Below are 20956 nucleotides of genomic sequence, written 5' to 3' on the forward strand. Positions count from 1 at the left end.
GAAGATAAAAATAGGATGACATGGGTAAAGATCAAAAGATGCTGACAAGTCATCTATATATTAAAGTCTAATATGTTAAGTGTCCTTCCCTCCATCCAACCAGTCGCTATGATGCGCACTGACCACCAAGGAACAGACACTCAACGTGGGAGCTGCCAAGCTGCAGTGACTTGGCAGCAGTGGTTCTCGGGTGATGCACCCCAAAACCAGAGAGGAGGGAGCCTGATTCCTCGCAGGGCTGCACGATTCCGCCTTCAGCCATAGATTATGTTGTTGCTGTGGCACTGTCTGCCCCAAACCTGATTTACTGCACACTTGCATTTGTGTTCCACACCCTGTATGACAGCAATTTTGCAGAGTGCCCTCTTGCACTCCGGGACCCCTTGGGGGATATTGGAGAGCTGGTTTCGGCCCAATTCCCACAGGCCAAGCCGAGAGACCCCACCTGCTGGAGGGACCCCGCTCACTCTGCAGATGCCTTTCCAGCCACGGCACTGCCCCAGGTGTGGCTAGCCAGGGAGGGACTGAAGGAGGTCGGCTCCAGGGCATGTCTGGCCCATCTCACCCAGTCCCTCCCCACCAGCCACCTTCCAATTAATTTTATTTCAATGTGCACGAATCTGTGCACCAGGTCACTAGCATCAAAATAAACTTTTTCCAAAATCACACACACACACACAGATTTATAAGAAGAAACTTTAATTTTTCACAGGTATAGAACATATATCCAAAAAGATTTTGATTGTTTTTTACAACTTTATATTCAGCTGTTCCAAGTTATTAATATGTATTATGAATTTTTTGTGCATCTTCATTCAAGCCATAAGTAAAATACACCCCTTTAGCTTCATCTACTTGTCTTTTTCCTGTTTTCTCACTTCTACATGGTTGCTCTTCTCTGATAAGTTTTAATATGTGAATGGGATCACATATTTATTTTTTCTCTTGCACACTTGGTAAGTGCTTTTCTCTGATACCTGAGAAAAGAGAAACAAAATATTCTTAATACATTATTTAGAAAATGCAACCAGAAGGAAGAGGAACATTGGCCTACTAGAGGTCTAAGCCAATCCTGACTTTGGGAGTGCATGCACAATGAGGAGAGAAGAAATGGAAAAACCAAGATGGCACAGAGTCAGGACAGCCAAGTTAGTTTGGGGGTTTCCCAGTAGTTTGTGAATAAGAGAATTAGAGAGGATATGATATTCTAATTTGATTTCTCACAACTAAAATAATATTTGAGAATAAACTAAAACTCTATCTCAACTTTGATTGGAACAGTATAGTGCGTATTGTGCACAGATTGGTAATAGAGAATACAAATAATGCTAAAATCTGAGGCATGCATATGAAAGACACTTCCCCCTACCTAGCACCAGCCACACTGCATTGAGAGGCCTCAAAGGAGGGAGAGTTTTCAAGTCAAGTCAAAGAGACAGAAACATAAGATCTCAAGGAAAGGCCAAATGATCAAAGATCACATCTGATGAGGAACAATGCTGATTGAATCCAAAAATAGGTCCAAAGCAAAGAAGCACATTTTGATAGATGAGGGCAAAGACACAGTTTGGGATGTTCAGACAGTGGGCATGATAGAGCTGCATCATTTCAAAAAATTTTCAAATAAGAACAGTGGAGGAAAAGTAGTGCAAATCCTCTAAGTTGTACCTTGGGTGGGGGTGGAAGAATCAATAAATGTGAGGGGGAAAAACACATCCCACCAATGGGTTAAAGGCAGGATTACTCACAGGACAGCAACTCACAGAGACACAGAATTATCATGTACCCAATAGATCCAAGCAGGAAGTAGCCACAAAACTGACATCTTCAAGTTTCTATACCACCAAATGCATTTACCTGTTTCCTCAAGAGGCAGATCCTCTAAGAAGTCATCTGCTGCCCACAGCATCTGTCTCAGTGCAGAGAGGTTCAGAACGTCCTTAATAGGGTCCAGATCCCACTCTGAGGTATAATTACTGACCACCAAGATGTCAGAAAGAGCAAACCCAAGTTTTTTGTGGACTTCCTCTTGCTGAAATACAGAAATTAAAACCCAGAAATCTCAAAACAGTGAAAAACACCACTTAATGTCAATATAAATTATGAAAGCAATAAGAAAAGTAGGCACTTGGCAATATTTTTCCTACTGTGAGAAACGGAGATAGAGATCTGGCCCATAAAGTACTTGTACTACAGAACTTCACAAGTCAAGCTCTAACATCACTGCTAATTGTCACTTAGAATACATATAACATATAACAGATTCAATATGAATTAAAATATAAAGGTAACATGGTTCTATATAAACTAATTTGAAATTGAAGCATTTTAATATACTTACATTAAAGTCCATAATTTCCCTGTTTTCTTTAAAAAGTTATTTTTCTTTTAAAAGTTAAAATAAGGTGATTTTACTAGTTTAATGGTGATATTCAATTTATTTTTTTTATTTTATTTTTCAACTAGGGGCCCGTTTTGCAGGAAGATTCCTGCAAGGCTTCCTGTGGGCTTCCCTCCCACCACTGGCACCTCTCCCACCCCCCTACCTCTCTCGCTGTGGCGGGCGGGGTGGGGTGGGATGGGCATGCGTGCCCCGCCCACCCTGCCGCCACTGCGCGCCCTACTCCCACGGCCACCACCTCCGCCACCACCACAGCCGCGCGCACCGCTGCCACCGCTGCCTCCACGGTGCGCCCCGCCCCCCCGCTCCCCCGACCCGCCATGCCTGCCGCCGTGCCTGCTGCCGCCACCCGCCCGCCTCTGTGGCCGCACGCGCCACCCGCGCTTTCCCTCCAGCAGCCGCCTTGCTTTCTACTTTCCCTCCCTCTTCCTTCTATGGTGTCTTCAGTCTTCACTCCTCCCTCCCTCCGTGTATGCAAATTAGCCACCATCTTGGTTGGGTTAATTTGCATACTCGCCCTGATTGGCTGGTGGGCGTGGCTTAGGCGTACCGAAGGTGCGGTCAATTTGCATATTACCCTTTTATTAAGTAGGATTACAGCTGACATTCTATAATTTTTATATTAGTTTCAAGTGTACAGTGCTGATGTTTAATTAGACTAGTTTATCTGTGCAACCAGATTGCCTGGGATCAGTATAGGGCTCTGTCGCCTCTTAGCACTGTCAATAAGCATCAGCAAATGCTTTTCTCCGTGCACTTGTGTTTTCTCCTCTACCAGATATGATAATGACAACACCCATCTCATCAGCTTGTTTTAAATACTGAATAAGAAGACTGATCACTTAATCAGTTCTTAACAAATATTAGCTATTACTATATTCTCCCAACTGGTGTTCCCACCTTCATGTTCCTTTTGACTCTAATCTATTCTTCACATAGGTGTCAGATTAAATGTGAAGCTGACTTTGTTCACATCACTACTATTTCAAAAAGTTGCTATGCTTCCCTATCATGCACCTAATTAAGAAAAATCACCTCATGCAAATGTTTCTTTCTCACTTTATCTTTCCCTACAATGATCCAGTTTAGTGGAGGCACTAAACTGAACACTCTATGCCTCCTGAAATGCTACTTTTTCCTGCATTGATGAATTCACTAATGCTATTCCCTGGGCCTGAGGTTTTCCCCCTAAAATACTCCTCCATCTTAAAAGCCATTTCCTAGTGCCACCCCAGTAACAAAATCTCCCCTCCCCCCCCCCACCCTTTAGCTCAATATTTTCCTCATCTAAACTTTCACCGCATTTTATTTTTCATTATATCATGATATTTATTATACTGAATCATATCATGTCATATTCTTTTGTCAACTTTTTCTTCTCTAATTCCCCCATCCATTCACCTTCACCTATAAAGCTGCAAGGTTTTTAGCACAGGGGAATTATTTCAATTATCTGTGTATCTGATTAGAGACTATCACACTGGCTCAATCATTGCAGATAATAAACAAATATTTGTTGAATTGAACCTAATTGAATTAAATTATAATAAATATAAGGTATCTGTCAGCAGAAAGATAAGTACTTAATATTTAAAACTTAAAAAATAAGTCTGAATTATCCAGGCAATTGTTTCAAATATTTTAAAACTCATATGTATCTATTTTAATTTTTATACAAAATAATATCATGTGATTATAATGAAAAACCAGAAAAATCTGTTTACAAATGACATCATTCATTACCTTGAGCTTCACAGGCATACATTTGTATATGTCTATAAGGTCTCCTTTCGTAATCAGATCCATGCTATCAACACAAGTGAGTAAAACCACAGGTGCCACACCTATGCCAAATAGATAGGTATTGTTTTTATTATTATAGGCAGCATCAGTATTTTTTTTTTCAGTTAATCAGCTATCAATTATGCAATAGACTGACAATTTCAGAAATTTGGGAAGGTTCCCTACCCTCCCCCCCCCCCCCCCCACACACACACAAAAATCCCTCTGAACTACTTACTGGCACCTGGAATTTTCCTAACATAGCAAGTCCCTTCATTGCCTCCCACGGTAAGAAGTCAGGCTTCAAATGAAACCAGCCCTTGGAAGAGGTAACTAAAATGTATGCTACAGTATTGTTGATTGATTTTATATCTTATCCAACAGTTGTGTTTTTATGAAAACTATAGAAAAGGCCAAAGGGCTCTAATAAACAAGATGGAGAAGAGGCCTCAAGGAAACAGAATATGTCGAAATATTGCAAAATACTTCTCCTATATCACAATGGTAGCAGGCACATCTCTGCACACCACCCTTTCAAGGTTTTAAATTTCAGTGAGCAAGTAAGTCAATCACTCCCTGATTCTAACCTTATCAAAGTTGTGATAAACTGACTCTTTCCCAAACAGAATGAATAATAAGGCCAAGAAAAGCCAGTGTGGCCTGGCCTGCGTGGCTCAGTGGTTGAGCCTCCATCTGAACCAGAAGGTCATGGTTTGATTCCCAGTCAAGGCACATGCCCAGGTTGCAGGCTCCATCCCCAGTAGGGTGCGTGCAGGAGTCAACCAATCAATTATTCTCTCTCATCACTAATGTTTCTATCTCTTGCTCTCTCTCTCCCTTCCTCTCTGAAATCAATAAAAATATATTACAAAAGAAAAGGCAGTGTGGGGCACTTTAACTCCCTAATCCTGCTTACCTTCTCCAAAGCCTTTATGCTACCTCTCTTTACTAAGCATCTTATTTTCCTCTCTTTTTCTTACTAAACTGTTTTTTCTTCTTTCTAATCTTTTAAAGCCAAAGGGGAAGTCTAGGACTGTTGGTAAATAAATGCATGCTAGGATGCAGTGAGGACTGTACTAAACTCTACATATATATTAATTTGTTTAATCCTTACATTAAAACCTCCATTGTTACACTAATTTTATAGATTAAGACACTCTGGCATAGGAAGTTTAAGTCACTTGCACAAAAACATACAACTAGTGAGTGCTTGATTTGAATGAACCACACTGATGGGCCAGGGAATATATAAATATGCATTTTTCATAAGTTCTTCATCCTGTTCAAATCCATTCTATAATATACAGTAGTCTCATCAGTTAGCCTTAGAAGTACAGTGGAATAAGACTCACCACACTTTGTCATCTCCCTTCGAGCTCTTTTGACCTTTGCTACCATCTCATCAGAGAGTTGTTCAATAGAGTTGGCATCAAACACAAATGCCACACAATGGATTCTGTCCTCCAGCAATGGGAAGTCAATATAGTTACTATGAGCTGGTGTGATTGGTTTCATGAAATTAAACTGTATGGTAAACATAAAGGTACATATTAATTCAACAAATATTTATAAGCACATACTATGTACCAGTCACTGTGCAAGTGAATAAAACAGTGAACATAACAAACAAGTCTTTAATAGTATGAAGCTAACAATCTGGTAGAGAAGACAGTCATTATGCAAGTAGCTAGCAGTCCTTTCACATAGGAAAAGCTTCTGTGCAGAAGGGACATGTCATATGAAGGTAAAAATAAAAACAACAAAAACACACAGTTGAGTTAATCTGAATAAGGGAATAAGAATATGACAGAAAGTATCCTAGATAGAAGAAGCAATGTGGACAAAGGTGGAATTGGTATCATCAGGCAGAGTGCAAGGGGGAAAGTTTAAGAGATGCATTTACTCTTAAACTAGAAATCCTCTGTCCCACAAATGTATGTACAAGGCTAATAACTTCAGGACTATTTGTAGCAGCAAAGTTATGTTACATCAATAACATATACTATTCTATCACTTCTCTAAAAAAGAGGAAACCACAAATCTATATTTTCTAGTATATTAAAAAATTGAAGTAAATCATAAATTTTTATATGGATACTTATAGGAAACAGGGAGAAATGCATTTTAACTGATGGAGAAGGAAGATGGATTCTCTGAATATACCTTATTTTGTAGTTTTGACTTTAGAACCATATAAATTATAAACATATATATAAATATAAAACAAAATTACATTAAATTTAAAAAGCAATCTCTAAATTGAATTAAATGAGTGAACTTTTGCATACAACTGGGGTCATATCTACACAGAAAGAAACTATGTCTGACTGACTTTAAAACACAGTAATTTGTATGCTCCTACTACATGATATGTGTTAAACACAATATAAAAAAAATCTGCTAAAATTTTAAAATTGTTTCCAATTTTTATAGGCTATTTTTATTCTATTGATATAAAATATACTTATGACTAGATCATTCATGGTAGTGTTAGATAATTATTTCTGAGATTACAGTGAATATTATGTGATATAAAGCAAATGAGTTGTGACATATTTTGTCATACTTTGTATCCTTGAGACTAGAGATCTTCTGTTCAGATAAAGCAGATACTGATGCAAGATAAAAGAGATTAAGTAAAAAGTATATAGTTCTGTATCTGAATATAGATAGATAGATAGATAGATAGATACAGATATTTTTAGATTTGTCCACTAAAATATCAAGAACCAACAATCCACTAAGTAGCAATGAAGAGTTCTAATGATCCAAATCAAACCAAACCAATACGTCTTAGAGAAACAACTGCTTCAAAATCTGGACTGTAAATATACAAAATATGGTTTATATTTATAGTCATACTAGAGGCCCGGTGCACGAAATTCGTGCACAGAAGGGGGTTGTCCCTCAGCCCAGCCTGTACCCTCTCCAATAAGGGACCAGGACCACAATCCAGGACTGCTGGCTCCCAACTGCTTGCCTGACTGCCTTCCTGATTGCCCCTAACCGCTTCTGCCTGCCAGCCTGATCACCCCCTAACCACTCTGCTGCCAGCCTGGTTGATGCTTAACTGCTCCCCTGCCAGCCTGTTTGCCCCCAATTTCCCTCCTCTGCCGGCTTGGTCACCCCTAACTGCCCTCTCCTGCAGGACTGATCACCTCCAACTGCCCTCCCTTGCAGGCCTGGTCCCTCTCAACTGCCCTTCCTTGCAGGCCTGGTCCCTCTCAACTGCCCTCCCTTGCAGGCTGGGTGCCTCCCAACTGCCCTCTCCTGCTGGCCATCTTGTAGTGGCTTTCTTGTGTCCACATGGGGGCAGGATCTTTGACCACATGGGGCAGCTATATTGTGTGTTGCAGTGATGATCAATCTGTATATTACTCTTTTATTAGATAGGATAGAGGCCTGGTGCACGGGTGGGGGCCAGCTGGTTTGCTCTGAAGGGTGTCCTGGATCAGGTGGGGGTTCCCTTGGGGTGTGGGGCGGCCTGAGCGAGGGGCCTGTGGCGGTTTGCAGGCTGGCCACGTGCCCTGGCAACCCAAGCGGAGGCCCTGGTATCTGGAATTTATTTTCCTTCTACAATTGAAACTTTGTAGCCTGAAGCAGAGCCAAGCCTGGGGCTCCCTCCGCGGCCGGCAGCCATTTGTGTTGGGGTTATAATTGAAACTTTGTTGCCTTAAGCGGGTGGGCCTGGCCAGGGTGTGCGGAAAGCTTTGCTTCCCCTGTTGCCAGCGGCAACCCTGGCCTGCTCTCTCAAGCTCCATTCTGCCGCCATTTGTTTGAATTTGTTTACCTTCTATAATTGAAACTTTGTAGCTTGAGTGGAGACTTAGGCCTGGCAAGGGCAGGCGGAAAGCTTGGCTTCCTCTGTTACCTAGGAAACCTTGCTCTCTGTGGCTGTAGCCATCTTGGTTTGGATTAATTTGCATACTCGCTCTGATTGGATGGTGGGCGTGGCTTGTGGGCGTGGCTTGTGCATGTGTCGGAGGTATGGTCAATTTGCATATTTGTCTATTATTAGATAGGACAAGAATTCAAGGGATACAGCAGATTTTTATGTCAACGGCACTCAGAATCCAAATTGTAGCAGCTCTTAGTGGTCAAAGATGTTACATTTAACATCTTTATGTAGATAAACTACAGTGCATTGAAACACATCAAGTATGTTCAATTCATGAGTTCATAATGATAATAAAATAATCACTGGTCAATATTGGCAGATGTAAAGAAACCAACTTACTATTTCAGAAACTTATTAAAAAAATCAAGCAGATATCCTGACCATCCTATATTAAAGGTATTAACTGTACCACTAAGTAATCAAATAGTGGATGAGGGGAAGTTGTCTTTCACATGTGAAATGAAGAAGCAATGATAGAGATAGAATATCACTATTTTTATACCCTAATAAATAAAGGTATCTAAATGTTGAATGCTAATGAAACCTGAATCTGAATGTGTGTCTACATTCATCTATCAATTTTCAGGATACATAAAAACTAAAACTATATCAAGTGATGAAAACAGCACATTTCAGACTATGGGGAAGTATATGTCTATAGAATAACCAAACAGATTTCTTAAAAATCAAATTGCAGTAAAAATGCCAAAAGAGATAGAGGCAAAATGTGCAATTAAAAGAGGCTGAATCAGTTTTTTTAATCATTTTTTAAAAACTGTTTTAAAAGATGCATAATATGGTACTTATAAGAAAATTAGAAATTTGCCCAATTTGGGTGGTATTTGATAATTATTTAAGGAAAAATTAAGGAATAATCCAGATGTGATAAGGGTATTACAGTTATCCTCTCTAATAAAATGGTAATATGCAAATTAACCATCACTCTGCCACATAAGCCACGCCCACCAGCCAAGCAACGGCCACCAGCCAATCAGGGTGAGTATGCAAATTAACCCCAATCCAAGATGGCTACAGCCACAGAGAGCAAGGTTTCCCAGGTAACAGAGGAAGCCAAGCTTTCCATAGCCGTTGCAGGCCTAAGCCTCCACTCAAGCTACAAAGTTTCAATTATACAAGGTAAACAAATTCAAACAAATGGCGGCAGAATGGAGCTTGAGAGAGCAGGCCAGGATTGCCGGCAGCAACAGGGGAAGCAAAGCTTTCTGCACACCCTGGCTGGGCTCACCTGCTTAAGGCTACAAAGTTTCAATTGTAGAAGGTGAATTAACTGCCACAGAAATGGCTGCCGCCCCGGAGGGAGCAGCAGGCTTGGCTCCGCCCCAGGCTACAAAGTTTTAATTGTAGAAGGAAAATAAATTCCAGATACCAGGGCCTCCCCTTGGGTTGCCAGGGGGCGTGGCCCGCCTGCAAACCGCCACAGGCCCCTCGCTCAGGCTGCCCCACACCCCAAGGGAACCCCCACCCTTATCTGGGACACCCTTCAGGGAAAACCAGCTGGCCCCCATCCCTGTACCAGGCCTCTATCCTATCTAATAAAAGAGTAATATACAGATTGATCATCACTGCAACACACAATATAGCTGCCCCCATGTGGTCAAAGATCCTGCCCCCATGTGGACACAAGATGGCCACCACAAGATGGCCAGCAGGAGAGGGCAGTTGGGAGGCACCCGGCCTGCAAGGGAGTGCAGTTGTGAGGGACCAGGCCTGCAAGGGAGGGCAGTTGGAGGTGATCAGTCCTGCAGGAGAGGGCAGTTAGGGGTGACCAGGCTCGCAGAGGAGGGAAGTTGGGGGCAAACAGGCTGGCAGGGGAGCAGTTAAGCATCAACCAGGCTGGCAGCAGAGTGGTTAGGGGGTGATCAGGCTGGCAGGCAGAAGCGGTTAGGGGCAATCAGGAAGGCAGTCAGGCAAGAAGTTGGGAGCCAGCAGTCCTGGATTGTGGGAGGGATGTCCGACTCCCCGTTTAGGCCTGAACCAGGATCAGGCCTAAACGGGCAGTCGGACATCCCTCCAGGAGTCCCAGATTGGAGAGGGTACAGGCTGGGCTGAGGGACAACCCCCCGCTGTGCACGAATTTTGTGCACCGGGCTTCTAGTGTTTAATAATATGTGTAGACTTTAGTAATAAAAATCTGTGATTTGTATGTCGCGAAAAAAAAGATATACATGTCCATATATATATTTGTGTATATATATAGATATTCATTTAGCTCTATGCTAAAGAATAAAATAATATAAAATAAAATGAATATAATACTGTATAATTGAATATAAAAATAAAATTAATGTAAAATCAAATATACTGTGTTTCTGGATAGAAACACTGGATATGTGAAGATGCAAAACAACTTTGAGTATGAAATTTTAATGCAATTTCACTCAAAGCACTAACAAATAAAACACAAACAATAAAATAAAATACAAACAAGCTCATTTGGGAAAGTATATCTGTGAAAATGGTCAAGAAAAACAAATGTGAGAAATAAATATTGAGTATTGTCCAGTGAGTTATTAAGATATAATGGGTTGCTACAGTAATTAAAACAATTAAATAATATGGTAATGAACATAATAAAGAAATGTATAAATACATCAATACAACAAACTACAGGATACAAAAACCAATCCCTATTTTTGGTAGGAAAAATATGCAAAAGTGTTCAATGAAAGATGTTGCCACAACTGACTATTCATTTGGAATAAGGTAAGTTAATGAATAACTCAAGATCTAAACATTTACAAAAAGAATTGGAAAGTTTTTTTAAAAGACAGACTACCTCTTCTCTTTAATCTCCCCTTTCCTCTTGCCTGGAACACTAACAGTGCTCAGCATGAGCATCTTGAGAGCAACAGGATAAAAGTCACATGTCAGTGCCCAGCTGGTGTGGCTCAGTGATTGAGCATCAACCTATGAACCAAGAGGTCACCAATTCCCTGGCTGTGGGCTCAGTCCCCAGTAGCGGGTATGCAGGAGGCAGGCAATTGATGTTTCTATTTCACTATCTCTCTCTCTAAAATCAATAAAAACATATTTTTAAAAGAAAAAAAGTCACATGTTTTAGCCATCTTGGTCTGCTATAACAAATTATGATATTGTGTGGCTTAAGCAACAAATACTCATTTTTCATAGTTCTGGAGATCAAGGTTTTGCTGACAGATTTATGTCTAATGAGAGCTCCCTTCCTAGTTGGTAGACAGCCATCTTCTTACTGTGTCCTCCTGTGGCTGAGAGAGAGAACATCTCTCTTGTGTGTCTTCTTATATAAGGACACTAATTCCATTCATGAGGGCTTTACTCCAAAAGATTTAATCATCTTCCAAAGGCTCACCTCCAAATATCATCACATTGTGGAGTAGGGCTCCAACATATGAATTTTGAAGGAACACATTCAATCCATAGCACTCTATGCTGAGGATCTCAGAAGAGAAAGTCAGAAGGACCTTGAAAATAATAATCTCGAAGAGCTGACACACTGGCACAAAGCTACCTACATCCAGACTTCCTGCTACATAACAAAAATTACCTATGTAAGTTGAATATCCAAAAACAATTGAGTGTGTAACAACGTTCAGAATTGTTATGACAGCTATGATAGAAGAGACTTTTGGATGTTTTAATTCCTTGTAAAATAAAATATCAAAAAGAAACAAAGGATATTGAACAACTATAGTTTAAGAAAATAAATGCTAATGCACTAACTAGACTAGAGTCTTATGTCCTAATAGTGGGCAAAACATTTTAAATATAAATTATAACTCCTCAATAATTAGCCAAATTATACCTGATATCTGTCAGGAACATGGCCTTTTAAGATGTAGAGTATGTCCTCCATGCACAGTCCTTCTTCCTCACTCAGGCCCATTGAGTCACACAGAATAAATGGCAAGGACTTGCCATTCTTCCCATCCTTAATGGAATATGTCCTGTACTGCAAAGGAGGAAGAAAGGAACTTTAGGAGTTCATTTTATATATATATATTCTATCTAATAAAAGAGTAATATGCAAATTGACCATACCTCTGCTACACCCACAAGCCATGCCCACCAACCACACCCACCAGCCAATCAGGATCAAATATGCAAATAAACTCAACCAAGATGGCTACAGCCACAGAGAGCAGGAGGGAGGCTTGGGTTTCCCAGGCAATGGAGGAAGCCAAGTTTTCTGCCTGCCCTTGCCAGCCTAGGCCTCCACTCAAGGCTACAAAGTTTCAATTATAGAAGGTAAACAAATCCAAACAGAAATGGCGGCAGCCACGGAGCTAGAAAGAGCAGGAGGAGAGGGTTGCCCCCGGCAATGGAGAAAGCCAAGCTTTTGGTACACCCTGGCCAGCTCAGGGCTCTGCTTAAGGCTACAAAGTTTCAATTATAAATTCCAACAGAAATGGCTGCTGCCACGGAGCAAGCAGAAGGCTTGGCTCCACTCAAGGCTACAAAGTTTCAATTGTAGAAGATACATAAACCCCAGATACCAGGGCTTCTGCTTGGGTTGCTAGGGGGTGTGGCCGGCCTGCAAACCACCACAGGCCCCTCACCCAGGCCACCCCACTCCCCAAGGGAACCCCCACCCTGATCCAGGACATCCTTCAGGGCAAACCAGCCGGCCCCCACCTGTGCACCAGGCCTCTATCCTATCTAATAAAAGAATAATATGCAGATTGACCATCACTCCAACACACAAGATTGCTGCCCCCATGTGGACACAAGATGACCACCACAAGATTGCCAGCAGGGGAGGGCAGTTGGGAGGGATCAGGCTGGCAGAGGAGGGAAGATGGGGGTGACCGGGCATGCAGGGAAGGGCAGATGGGGGGGACCCAGGCCTGCAGTGGAGAGCAGTTGGGAGGAACCAGGCCTGCAAGGGAGGGCAGTTGGGGGTGATCAAGGATATTGAACAACTATAGTTTAAGAAAATAAATGCTAATGCACTAACTAGACTAGAGTCTTATGTCCTAATAGTGGGCAAAACATTTTAAATATAAATTATAACTCCTCAATAATTAGCCAAATTATACCTGATATCTGTCAGGAACATGGCCTTTTAAGATGTAGAGTATGTCCTCCATGCACAGTCCTTCTTCCTCACTCAGGCCCATTGAGGGACCCAGGCCTGCAGGGGAGGGCAGTTAGGGGTGACCAGGTCGGCAGAGGAGGGAAGTTGGGGGCAAACAGGCTGGCAGGGGAGCAGTTAGGCATCAATCAGGCTGGCAGGGGAGTGGTTAGGGGGTGATCAGGCTGGCAGGCAGAAGTGGATAGAGGCAATCAGGAAGGCAGGCAGGCGAGCAGTTGGGAGCCAGCAGTCCTGGATTGAGAGAGGGATGTCCGACTGCCCCTCCCCCATGCATGAATTTCGTGCACCGGGCCTCTAGTATACTAATAAAAGGGTAATATGCAAATTGGTCAAGATGCCCTCACAGTAACGTCCAAACAGCAGGCTGTGTGGGGTGACCAGGCTGGCAGGGGGGTTAGTGAGGGATGACCAAATGACTGAACAGCAGGCCGCATGGGGCAACCAGGCCAGCAGATGGGTTAGTGAGGGACAACCAAACAACTGAACAGCAGGCTGCATGAGGTGACCAGGCCGGCAGGGGAGGTGATGAGGGGCGACCAGGCCAGTGGGGGAGGCAGTTAGGGACCACCAGGCCAGCAGGGGGGGGGCAGTTAGGGGTGATCAGGCTTGCAGGCCGGTGAGCAGTTAGGAGCCAGAGGTCCTGGATTGTGAGAGGGATTCCGGATTAGAGAGGGTTCAGGCTGGGTTGAGGAGACTCCTGCCCTCCATGTACGAATTTTATGCACTGGGCCTCTAGTATGTGTGTATATCTATCTATCTATCTATCTATCTATCTATCTATCTATCTATCTATATAAATGTAATGAAGTTGATCAGGAAAAAAACAACACTTTTCAAATCTAACTTGAACAAAGTAACAAAGGCTGAGTGACCTACAATGGACTCACCTGCTTAGATATCCCAGTTATGTCAGAGCCAACCAAAGCCTGGTGTGTTACATGGCCTTGGAAAACAGACTTTACTGCATTGAAAAAACTAGACTTCCCTGTTCCAATCGGACCCAGGAGCAGAATTCGTATTTGGTGAACCAGGTCCCTAGATGGTTTGTAAGTTCTTATTGCAGACAATAAGTTCTCCTTGAGCCTGTTTAGATAAGACCATTTTAACAGTTGATTGAGATTAGATCACATGACTTTACCATAAATTTATCTTGAATTTATTTTCTTTTCTTATACATTATTATTTATTTTTGATTATCAATTTGCCTTCTTATATAGGAAGACATAAAACTATCCTACCTTAAATCCTATTGTAAAAGAAAAATAAGCAAAAATTACACTTTTAACTAAGGCCATTCAGACATAAAATCTTTCAGATTTAAGCAACTAGACCATATAAACTTAGAATTCAATATCAACTATGTTAAACATGAAAATAAATTATCGATCCTATCTAACAAAAGAGGAATATGCAAATTAACAATCACTCCACTACACCCACAAGCCACGCCCAAAAGCCATGCCCAAAAGCCAATCAGGAGCAAATATGCAAATAAACCCAACCAAGATGGCTATGGCCACAGAGAGCAGGAGGGAGGCTTGGGTTTCCCTGGCAATGGAGGAAGCCAAGCTTTCCGCCTGCCTTTGCCGGCTTAGGCCTCCACTCAAGGCTACAAAGGTTCAATGATAGAAGATACATAAATCCAAACAGAAATGGTGGCAGCCACGGAGCTGGAAAGAGCAGGAGGCTAGGGTTGCCCCCTGAGATGGAGGAAGCCAAGCTTCTGCAGCCCTGGCTGGCCTAGGCCTCCACTCCACGCTACAAAGTTTCAATGATAGAAGATACATAAATCCCAACAGAAATGGCTGCCACCACGGAGCAAGCAGAAGGCTTGGCTCCACTCCAGGCTACAAAGTTTCAATTGTAGAAGATGAATAAACCCCAGATACCAGGGCCTCCATTTGGGTCGCCCCACTTCCCAAAGGAACCCCCACCCTGATCTGGGACACCCTTCAGGGCAAACCAGCTGGCCCCCACCCATGCACCAGGCTTCTATCCTATCTAATAAAAGAGTAATATGCAGATGGACCATCACTCCAACACACAAGATGGCTGCCCCCATGTGGTCAAAGATCCTGCCCCCATGTGGACACAAGATTGCCGTCACAAGATGGCAAGCAGGGGAGGGCAGTTGGGAGGGACCAGGCCTGCAAGGGAGGGCAGTTGCAGGCGATCAAGCCTGCAGGGGAGGGCAGTTAGGGGTGACCAAGCCGGCAGAGGAAGGAAGTTGGGGGTGATCAGGCCTGCAGAAAAGGGCAGTGGGGAGGGACCCAGGCCTGCAGGGGAGAGCAGTTGGGGGGGGGCAGGCCTGCAGGGGAGGGCAGTTAGGGGCAAACAGGCTGGCAGGGGATCAGTTAGGCATCAATCAGGCTGGTAGGGGAGTGGTTAGGGGGTGATCAGGCTGGCAGGCAGAAGCGGTTAGGGGCAATCAGAAAGGCAGGCAGGTGAGCGGTTTGGAGCCAGCAGTCCTGGATTGTGAGAGGGATGTCCGACTGCCCGTTTAGGCCCGATCCCACCGGGCAGTCGGACATCCCTCGAGGGGTCCCAGATTGGAGAGGGTGCAGGCTAGGCTGAGGGACGTCTTCCCCCCCCATGCATGAATTTTGTGCACCGGGCCTCTAGTATATATATAAAAGCATAATATGCAAATCAACCTGATGGCAGAATGACCGATCGGCTATGATGCGCACTGACCACCAGGGAGCAGATGCTCAACATAAGAGCTACCCCCAGCCCGCAGGCCCCTTCCCCATCCTTCCCCCTAGCTGGTAGGCTCTGATCGCCCTATGGGGAACAGGAACCAGGAGTTGGTGGTGGCAGATGCAGGTGGCATCAGGGCCCTGATTGCTCCACTGGTCGCCCCACACACAGAGAGTGACTGGTGGCAGCAGGGGGCAGGGCCGGCAAGCGGGCAGGAATGGCCAACCTCTTGGTCCATTCCCCTGGCCAGCAGGCTCCAATCACCTGATGGGGAACCAGGAACTGGGGGTGGGTGGTGGTGGACACAGGCAGCGCTGGGGCCCTGATCACCTTGCCAGTTGCCCAAGACTCAGAGGGCAACTGGCAGTGGTGGGGGGCGGGGCCGGCAAATGGGTGGGAATGGCCAACCTCTTGGTCCATCCCCCTGGCCAGCAGGCTCCAATCACCTGATGCGGAACCAGGAACTGGGGGTGGGTGGTGGTGGACACAGGCAGCGCTGGGGCCCTGATCACCTTGCCAGTTGCCCCACACTCAGAGGGCAACTGGCAGTGGTGGGGGGCAGGGCCGGCAAATGGGTGGGAATGGCCAACCTCTCGGTCCCTCCTCCCTGGCCAGCAGGCTCCAATCACCCAATGGGAAATTGGGAACCAAGGGTGGGTGGCAGTGGATGTGGGTGACGCCAGGGCACTGATTGCCCAATCGGTTACCCCACACACAGAGGGAGATCAGCGGTGGCAGTGGGGAGTGGAACCGGCTGCCAACAGCCAGGGAAGATTGGCCCTGATTGCAGGCTAGGCTTAGGGACACTACCTGTGCAAGAATTTCATGTGCCAGTCCTCTAGTCTATATATATAAAAGGAAATATACAAAGTTTCCCCTCGGGAGTTCAACCAGGAGACCGGGAGTTCGATCACTCACTATGACGTGAGATGACCACCAGGGGGCAGTGTGAAATGAAGGGAGGCCCCAGCTGGCAGCCAGCAGCTAGGGAAGGGAGGCCCCGGCCAGCAGCCGGAAGGCCCCAATTAGCCCTGATTGCCAACCAAGGCTAGGGACCTTACCTGTGCACGAATTTCGTGCACTGGGCCTCTAGTCAATAATAAAACTCAAAACCACAACATAATATATGACTTTTGAAGTTTATGGAAGGAGATCATTCCTACCATGTTCCTGAAATTCATAATAGATATTTCCCCATCTACCAACCACCCCTTCTATAGCAAGTACCTAAAAGAGTTGAAAATGCAACTGCAAGAATTCTTAGCAAAAAAAATGCATACATACAGCCAAATAATTATTTTCCTTCAAGTATATCAAAAATTAAGAATGCATTCCCTCTGGTGGTGTTCTTTTTGTTTTCACATTAGTATTATCAAATGGTTTTATAATTATATAGTTTATTCTTGTTGACAGTGATCCACAAGTTATCTGTCATAATTTGTGCTACCAATTTTATTAACAGAACCTATAATATAATAAGTTTAAGATAATGAACAGAATAATGGAACTGTAAAAACACTGACTTACTCAGCAACCCCTTTTATCTTCCTTGTGTCCAATAAATCTGAGGAAATAAAGAATAATGAAAGTTACAAGTTGTTGAATGGTTGGCTGAATGAATGAATGCCAATGAATTCACTAGGAAAAAAAATACCAAAATAGTCTTTTTGTGAGAACAGTGCACTATAGTGAAAAGCACTTGAAGAAAATTATGGCAAATATCCTGAACATCACCTCATTTGAAGAGGTGAGAGGCAAGGTGAGTACAGCAAGACTATGATGTCTGCAGATTGTTTCTTACCCAATTACTCAGCAATCGTGTGTGGCCCACTCCCACATGGGAGGTGAGCGTGGGGATTCTTTTTGAATCAGAGAAGCAAGGCCTAGAAGCGTGGACAGACAAGAAAAGACTGGGAATACTCTACTTTCTCCTCCATAGTCCAATATCTGAAAGGGATAATGTACAGACACACACACGAAAAAAAAAATACAGAAAAAAGGCACAAGATTTTTTTCCAAAAGTTTCTGTCAATAACGGGGCTTCTGGAATTTATAATTTTATTCCTGACTTTAGAAGAGTATGTGGTTTTCTGATCCACTCATCTGCTGATGGGCACCTAGGCTGTTTCCAAATCTTAGCTATTGTAAATTGTGCTGCTATGAACATAGAGGTGCATATATTCTTTCTGATTGGTGTTTCTAGTTTCTTAGGATATATTCCTAGGAGTGAGATTACTGGGTCAAATGGGATTTCCATTTTTAGTTTTTTGAGGAAACTCCCTACTGTTCTCCACAGTGGCTGCACCAGTCTGTATTCCCACCAGCAGTGCACGAGGGTTCCTTTTTTTTCGCATTCTTGCCAACTCTTGTCGTTTGTTGATTTGTTGATGATTGCCATTCTGACAGGAAAACTATGGTGCACCTACACAATGGAATACTGTGCTGCTATAAAAAAGAAGGAATCCTTACCATTTGCAGCAGCCTGGATGGAACTGGAGAGCATTATGCTAAGTGAAATAAGCAAGCAAATGAAAGAAAAATACCACATGATCTCACTCATTTATGGATAATAAAGAACATTATAAACTGATGAACAAAAAGATAGATACAGAGGCAGTAGAGCATCAAACGGACTGTCAAATTACAGCAGGAATGTTGGGGAGGGGTGGGGGAGATAAGAGATCAACTGAAGGACTTCTATGCATGCATATAAGCATAACCAATAAACGCAAGACACTGGGAGGTGAGGGCATGTATGGGAGTGGTGTGGGGGGGGCAATGGGAAGATATGTACATATGTAATACCTTAGTCAATAAAAAATGAAAAAATAAAAATAAATAAAATGTACACCCACACACACCCCAAAGAAGAAGAAGGAGGAGGAGGAGGAGGAGGAGGAGGAGGAGGAGGAGGAGGAGAAGGAGAAGAAGAAGGAGAAGAAGGAGAAGAAGAAGGAGAAGAAGAAGAGGAAGAGTATGTGGGACTCATGCCTATTCAAGCAGAGCACAGTGAGAGACTCAGGGGTGGGCTGAGGCCTTCATTTGTACCAATGAGACTCAGGCCAAGAATTCTTTTGGTGCCTAAAAGGGAGACTCTTTTGTGGTGGATTTAAAACTGAAATAATTAGGTGTAATGATGCAATCCTCTAAAAAATAAGCATACTGTGTGGGACATTTATAAATATAGCTATATGTATGGTTACAAAGAAAACCTCTTTAAATTACAAGAAGTGGAAATAGTAAAGACTGCACTCAATGACTACAATATAGAATAACTAGAAAATAACAGGCTAAACAAACAAAAAAGCAAACTCTTGGAAATTTAAAAAGCATTCTCTCAAATAATTTTAACATTCAAAAGGAACAATACACATAGACTTGTTAGTGATGAAGATTAATGGGAGAGAGAGAGAAATACCATCTTTTGACCATCAAATTGGCAAATTTTCTAAAGTTTGGCAAAGAATGCAGGAAAATAGGCATTTCTTAACACTCTTAGGGATACCATAGACAACTGAAGCTTTTGAAAAGTCTATCAAAATTTAAATGTAAATAACTCTTAAACAACAATTCCAGTTCCAGAAAGTTACCCTAAAGTATTTTTGTCCACAGCTTTATGCATAAAGATATCACAGGAGCATTGTTTACAGCAGCAAATGTTGGAAACAATTTAAATGTTCTTAAGTAGAAAAAAGGTAAATAAATTTTGGTCTTTTGATATCATGGGGAACTGCATCAGAAAGGATCGAGTACTAATCAACAGAAGCTCAAGCTCTGTTTTTTTGTGTTTTGTGTTTTTTTTTTCCAGAGAATCTCACAATCTTTGTTTGTTTCTCTCTCTCTCTCCTCCTTTCACATTTCCTCCTCCTCCCCACAACCACATTTCAAAAAACTCTGCATATGCTACTTTGGACTATGGTTGTGTCTTAGCCATCAATTTGTGGCCAGGTTTCAGTCTGAGTCACCTAGAAATAAGGACAAGTGAAAGGTCATTTTTCCTTAAAGAAAAACAGTAGGTCAGCATGCAGAAGAAAACTCTAAGATTATGTAGTCAAACTTACCTTCACATCGAAAAACTTCACATTCTTCAAAGGACATTGTCTGATGTTGAGATAGTTTTAATTTTTCAATTGTATCTAAGCTCATATTCACTTTTTTATTTGGTAGATCGATCTTTAATTCTCTCTTTGTAGTATAGTAATAAATAAAATCCTCCAAAATCCCTGGTCCTATTTTACATCCTAAAATTTCAGTCCCTTCAAAGGCAAAAAGGAAGCAAGAAACTCTGGTTTTATTTTTTTCATTCTGGGGTATATATATCCCCAAAACATGATCAGAACTGTAAATCACTATTAGAATGGGTCCTTGACAATAGCATTTTGAAAACAAATTTTTATCAGAAAATCCACAGACACTAGCCCTATAGAGAAGGCTAAACTGCTTCCCTCCCAAACAGTTTTGCAGTTTCTTTTCTTGCAGCCATGTCAAACGAGTTGCCATATTTCTCAACCTAGTGGAAAAGCAAACATATTTCCCATAAATATTGAAAAACAGATAATATGTACTGTCACAAAGCTTGCATTTATGCCTCTTCTTTACTCTACATTTCACATGGAATGTGTAAATGAGGGTGGACAGATAGCAAGAAAAAAACATTCTAAATTATTATTTTTAGAAAGGTTTTTTTAAAGGCAATTGTTTACAAGTGGCTAGGAAAGTGGAAAGCAGCAGGTCTTTTACCTGTTTGTAGAATCCGTACGGGGGCTGAGGCTGAGAGTAGTTGCTCTCTGGACAGCGAGGCAGGCATAAAAAAATAGCAGAGGCATCAGAGACCCGGAGAAAAGGAAACTGAAAGTCAATGGGGCCCAGCCCAGTTGGCAGTGTGCCAACTTCCCTCTGTGAGGTAGCATAAACTCATCCAGCTTATTTTAGATAATACATTCAAATAAAAACACTAGAGGCCTGGTGCATGAAATTCATGCATGGGAGTGGGGGAGAGTGTCCCTCAGCCCAGCCTGCACCCTCTCCTATCTGGGGTCCCTCTAACAATCCAGGACTGCTGGCTCCCAACAGCTCGCCTGCC

At 42.8% G+C, this 20956-nt stretch overlaps 1 protein-coding gene across 1 annotated transcript; it reads right to left on the reverse strand.

Moving 5' to 3' along the window:
- Positions 1–713: 713 nt before the first annotated feature.
- IFI44 (interferon induced protein 44) lies at positions 714–20704 on the reverse strand. The gene is made up of 9 exons (XM_079776110.1): positions 20614–20704; positions 19935–20383; positions 17401–17437; positions 14061–14256; positions 11884–12030; positions 5536–5707; positions 4145–4245; positions 1858–2032; positions 714–977 (listed from the first exon to the last, which is right to left on the reverse strand). Exons 1-9 carry the CDS (start codon positions 20697–20699, stop codon positions 934–936), a joined length of 1407 nt encoding a protein of 468 aa, XP_079632236.1. The 5' UTR covers positions 20700–20704; the 3' UTR covers positions 714–933.
- Between the last annotated feature and the right edge of the window lie 252 nt (positions 20705–20956).

Source organism: Cnephaeus nilssonii (genome assembly GCF_951640355.1).
Source record: "Cnephaeus nilssonii genome assembly, chromosome: 7".
In the NCBI taxonomy this organism is placed as follows: domain Eukaryota; kingdom Metazoa; phylum Chordata; class Mammalia; order Chiroptera; family Vespertilionidae; genus Cnephaeus; species Cnephaeus nilssonii.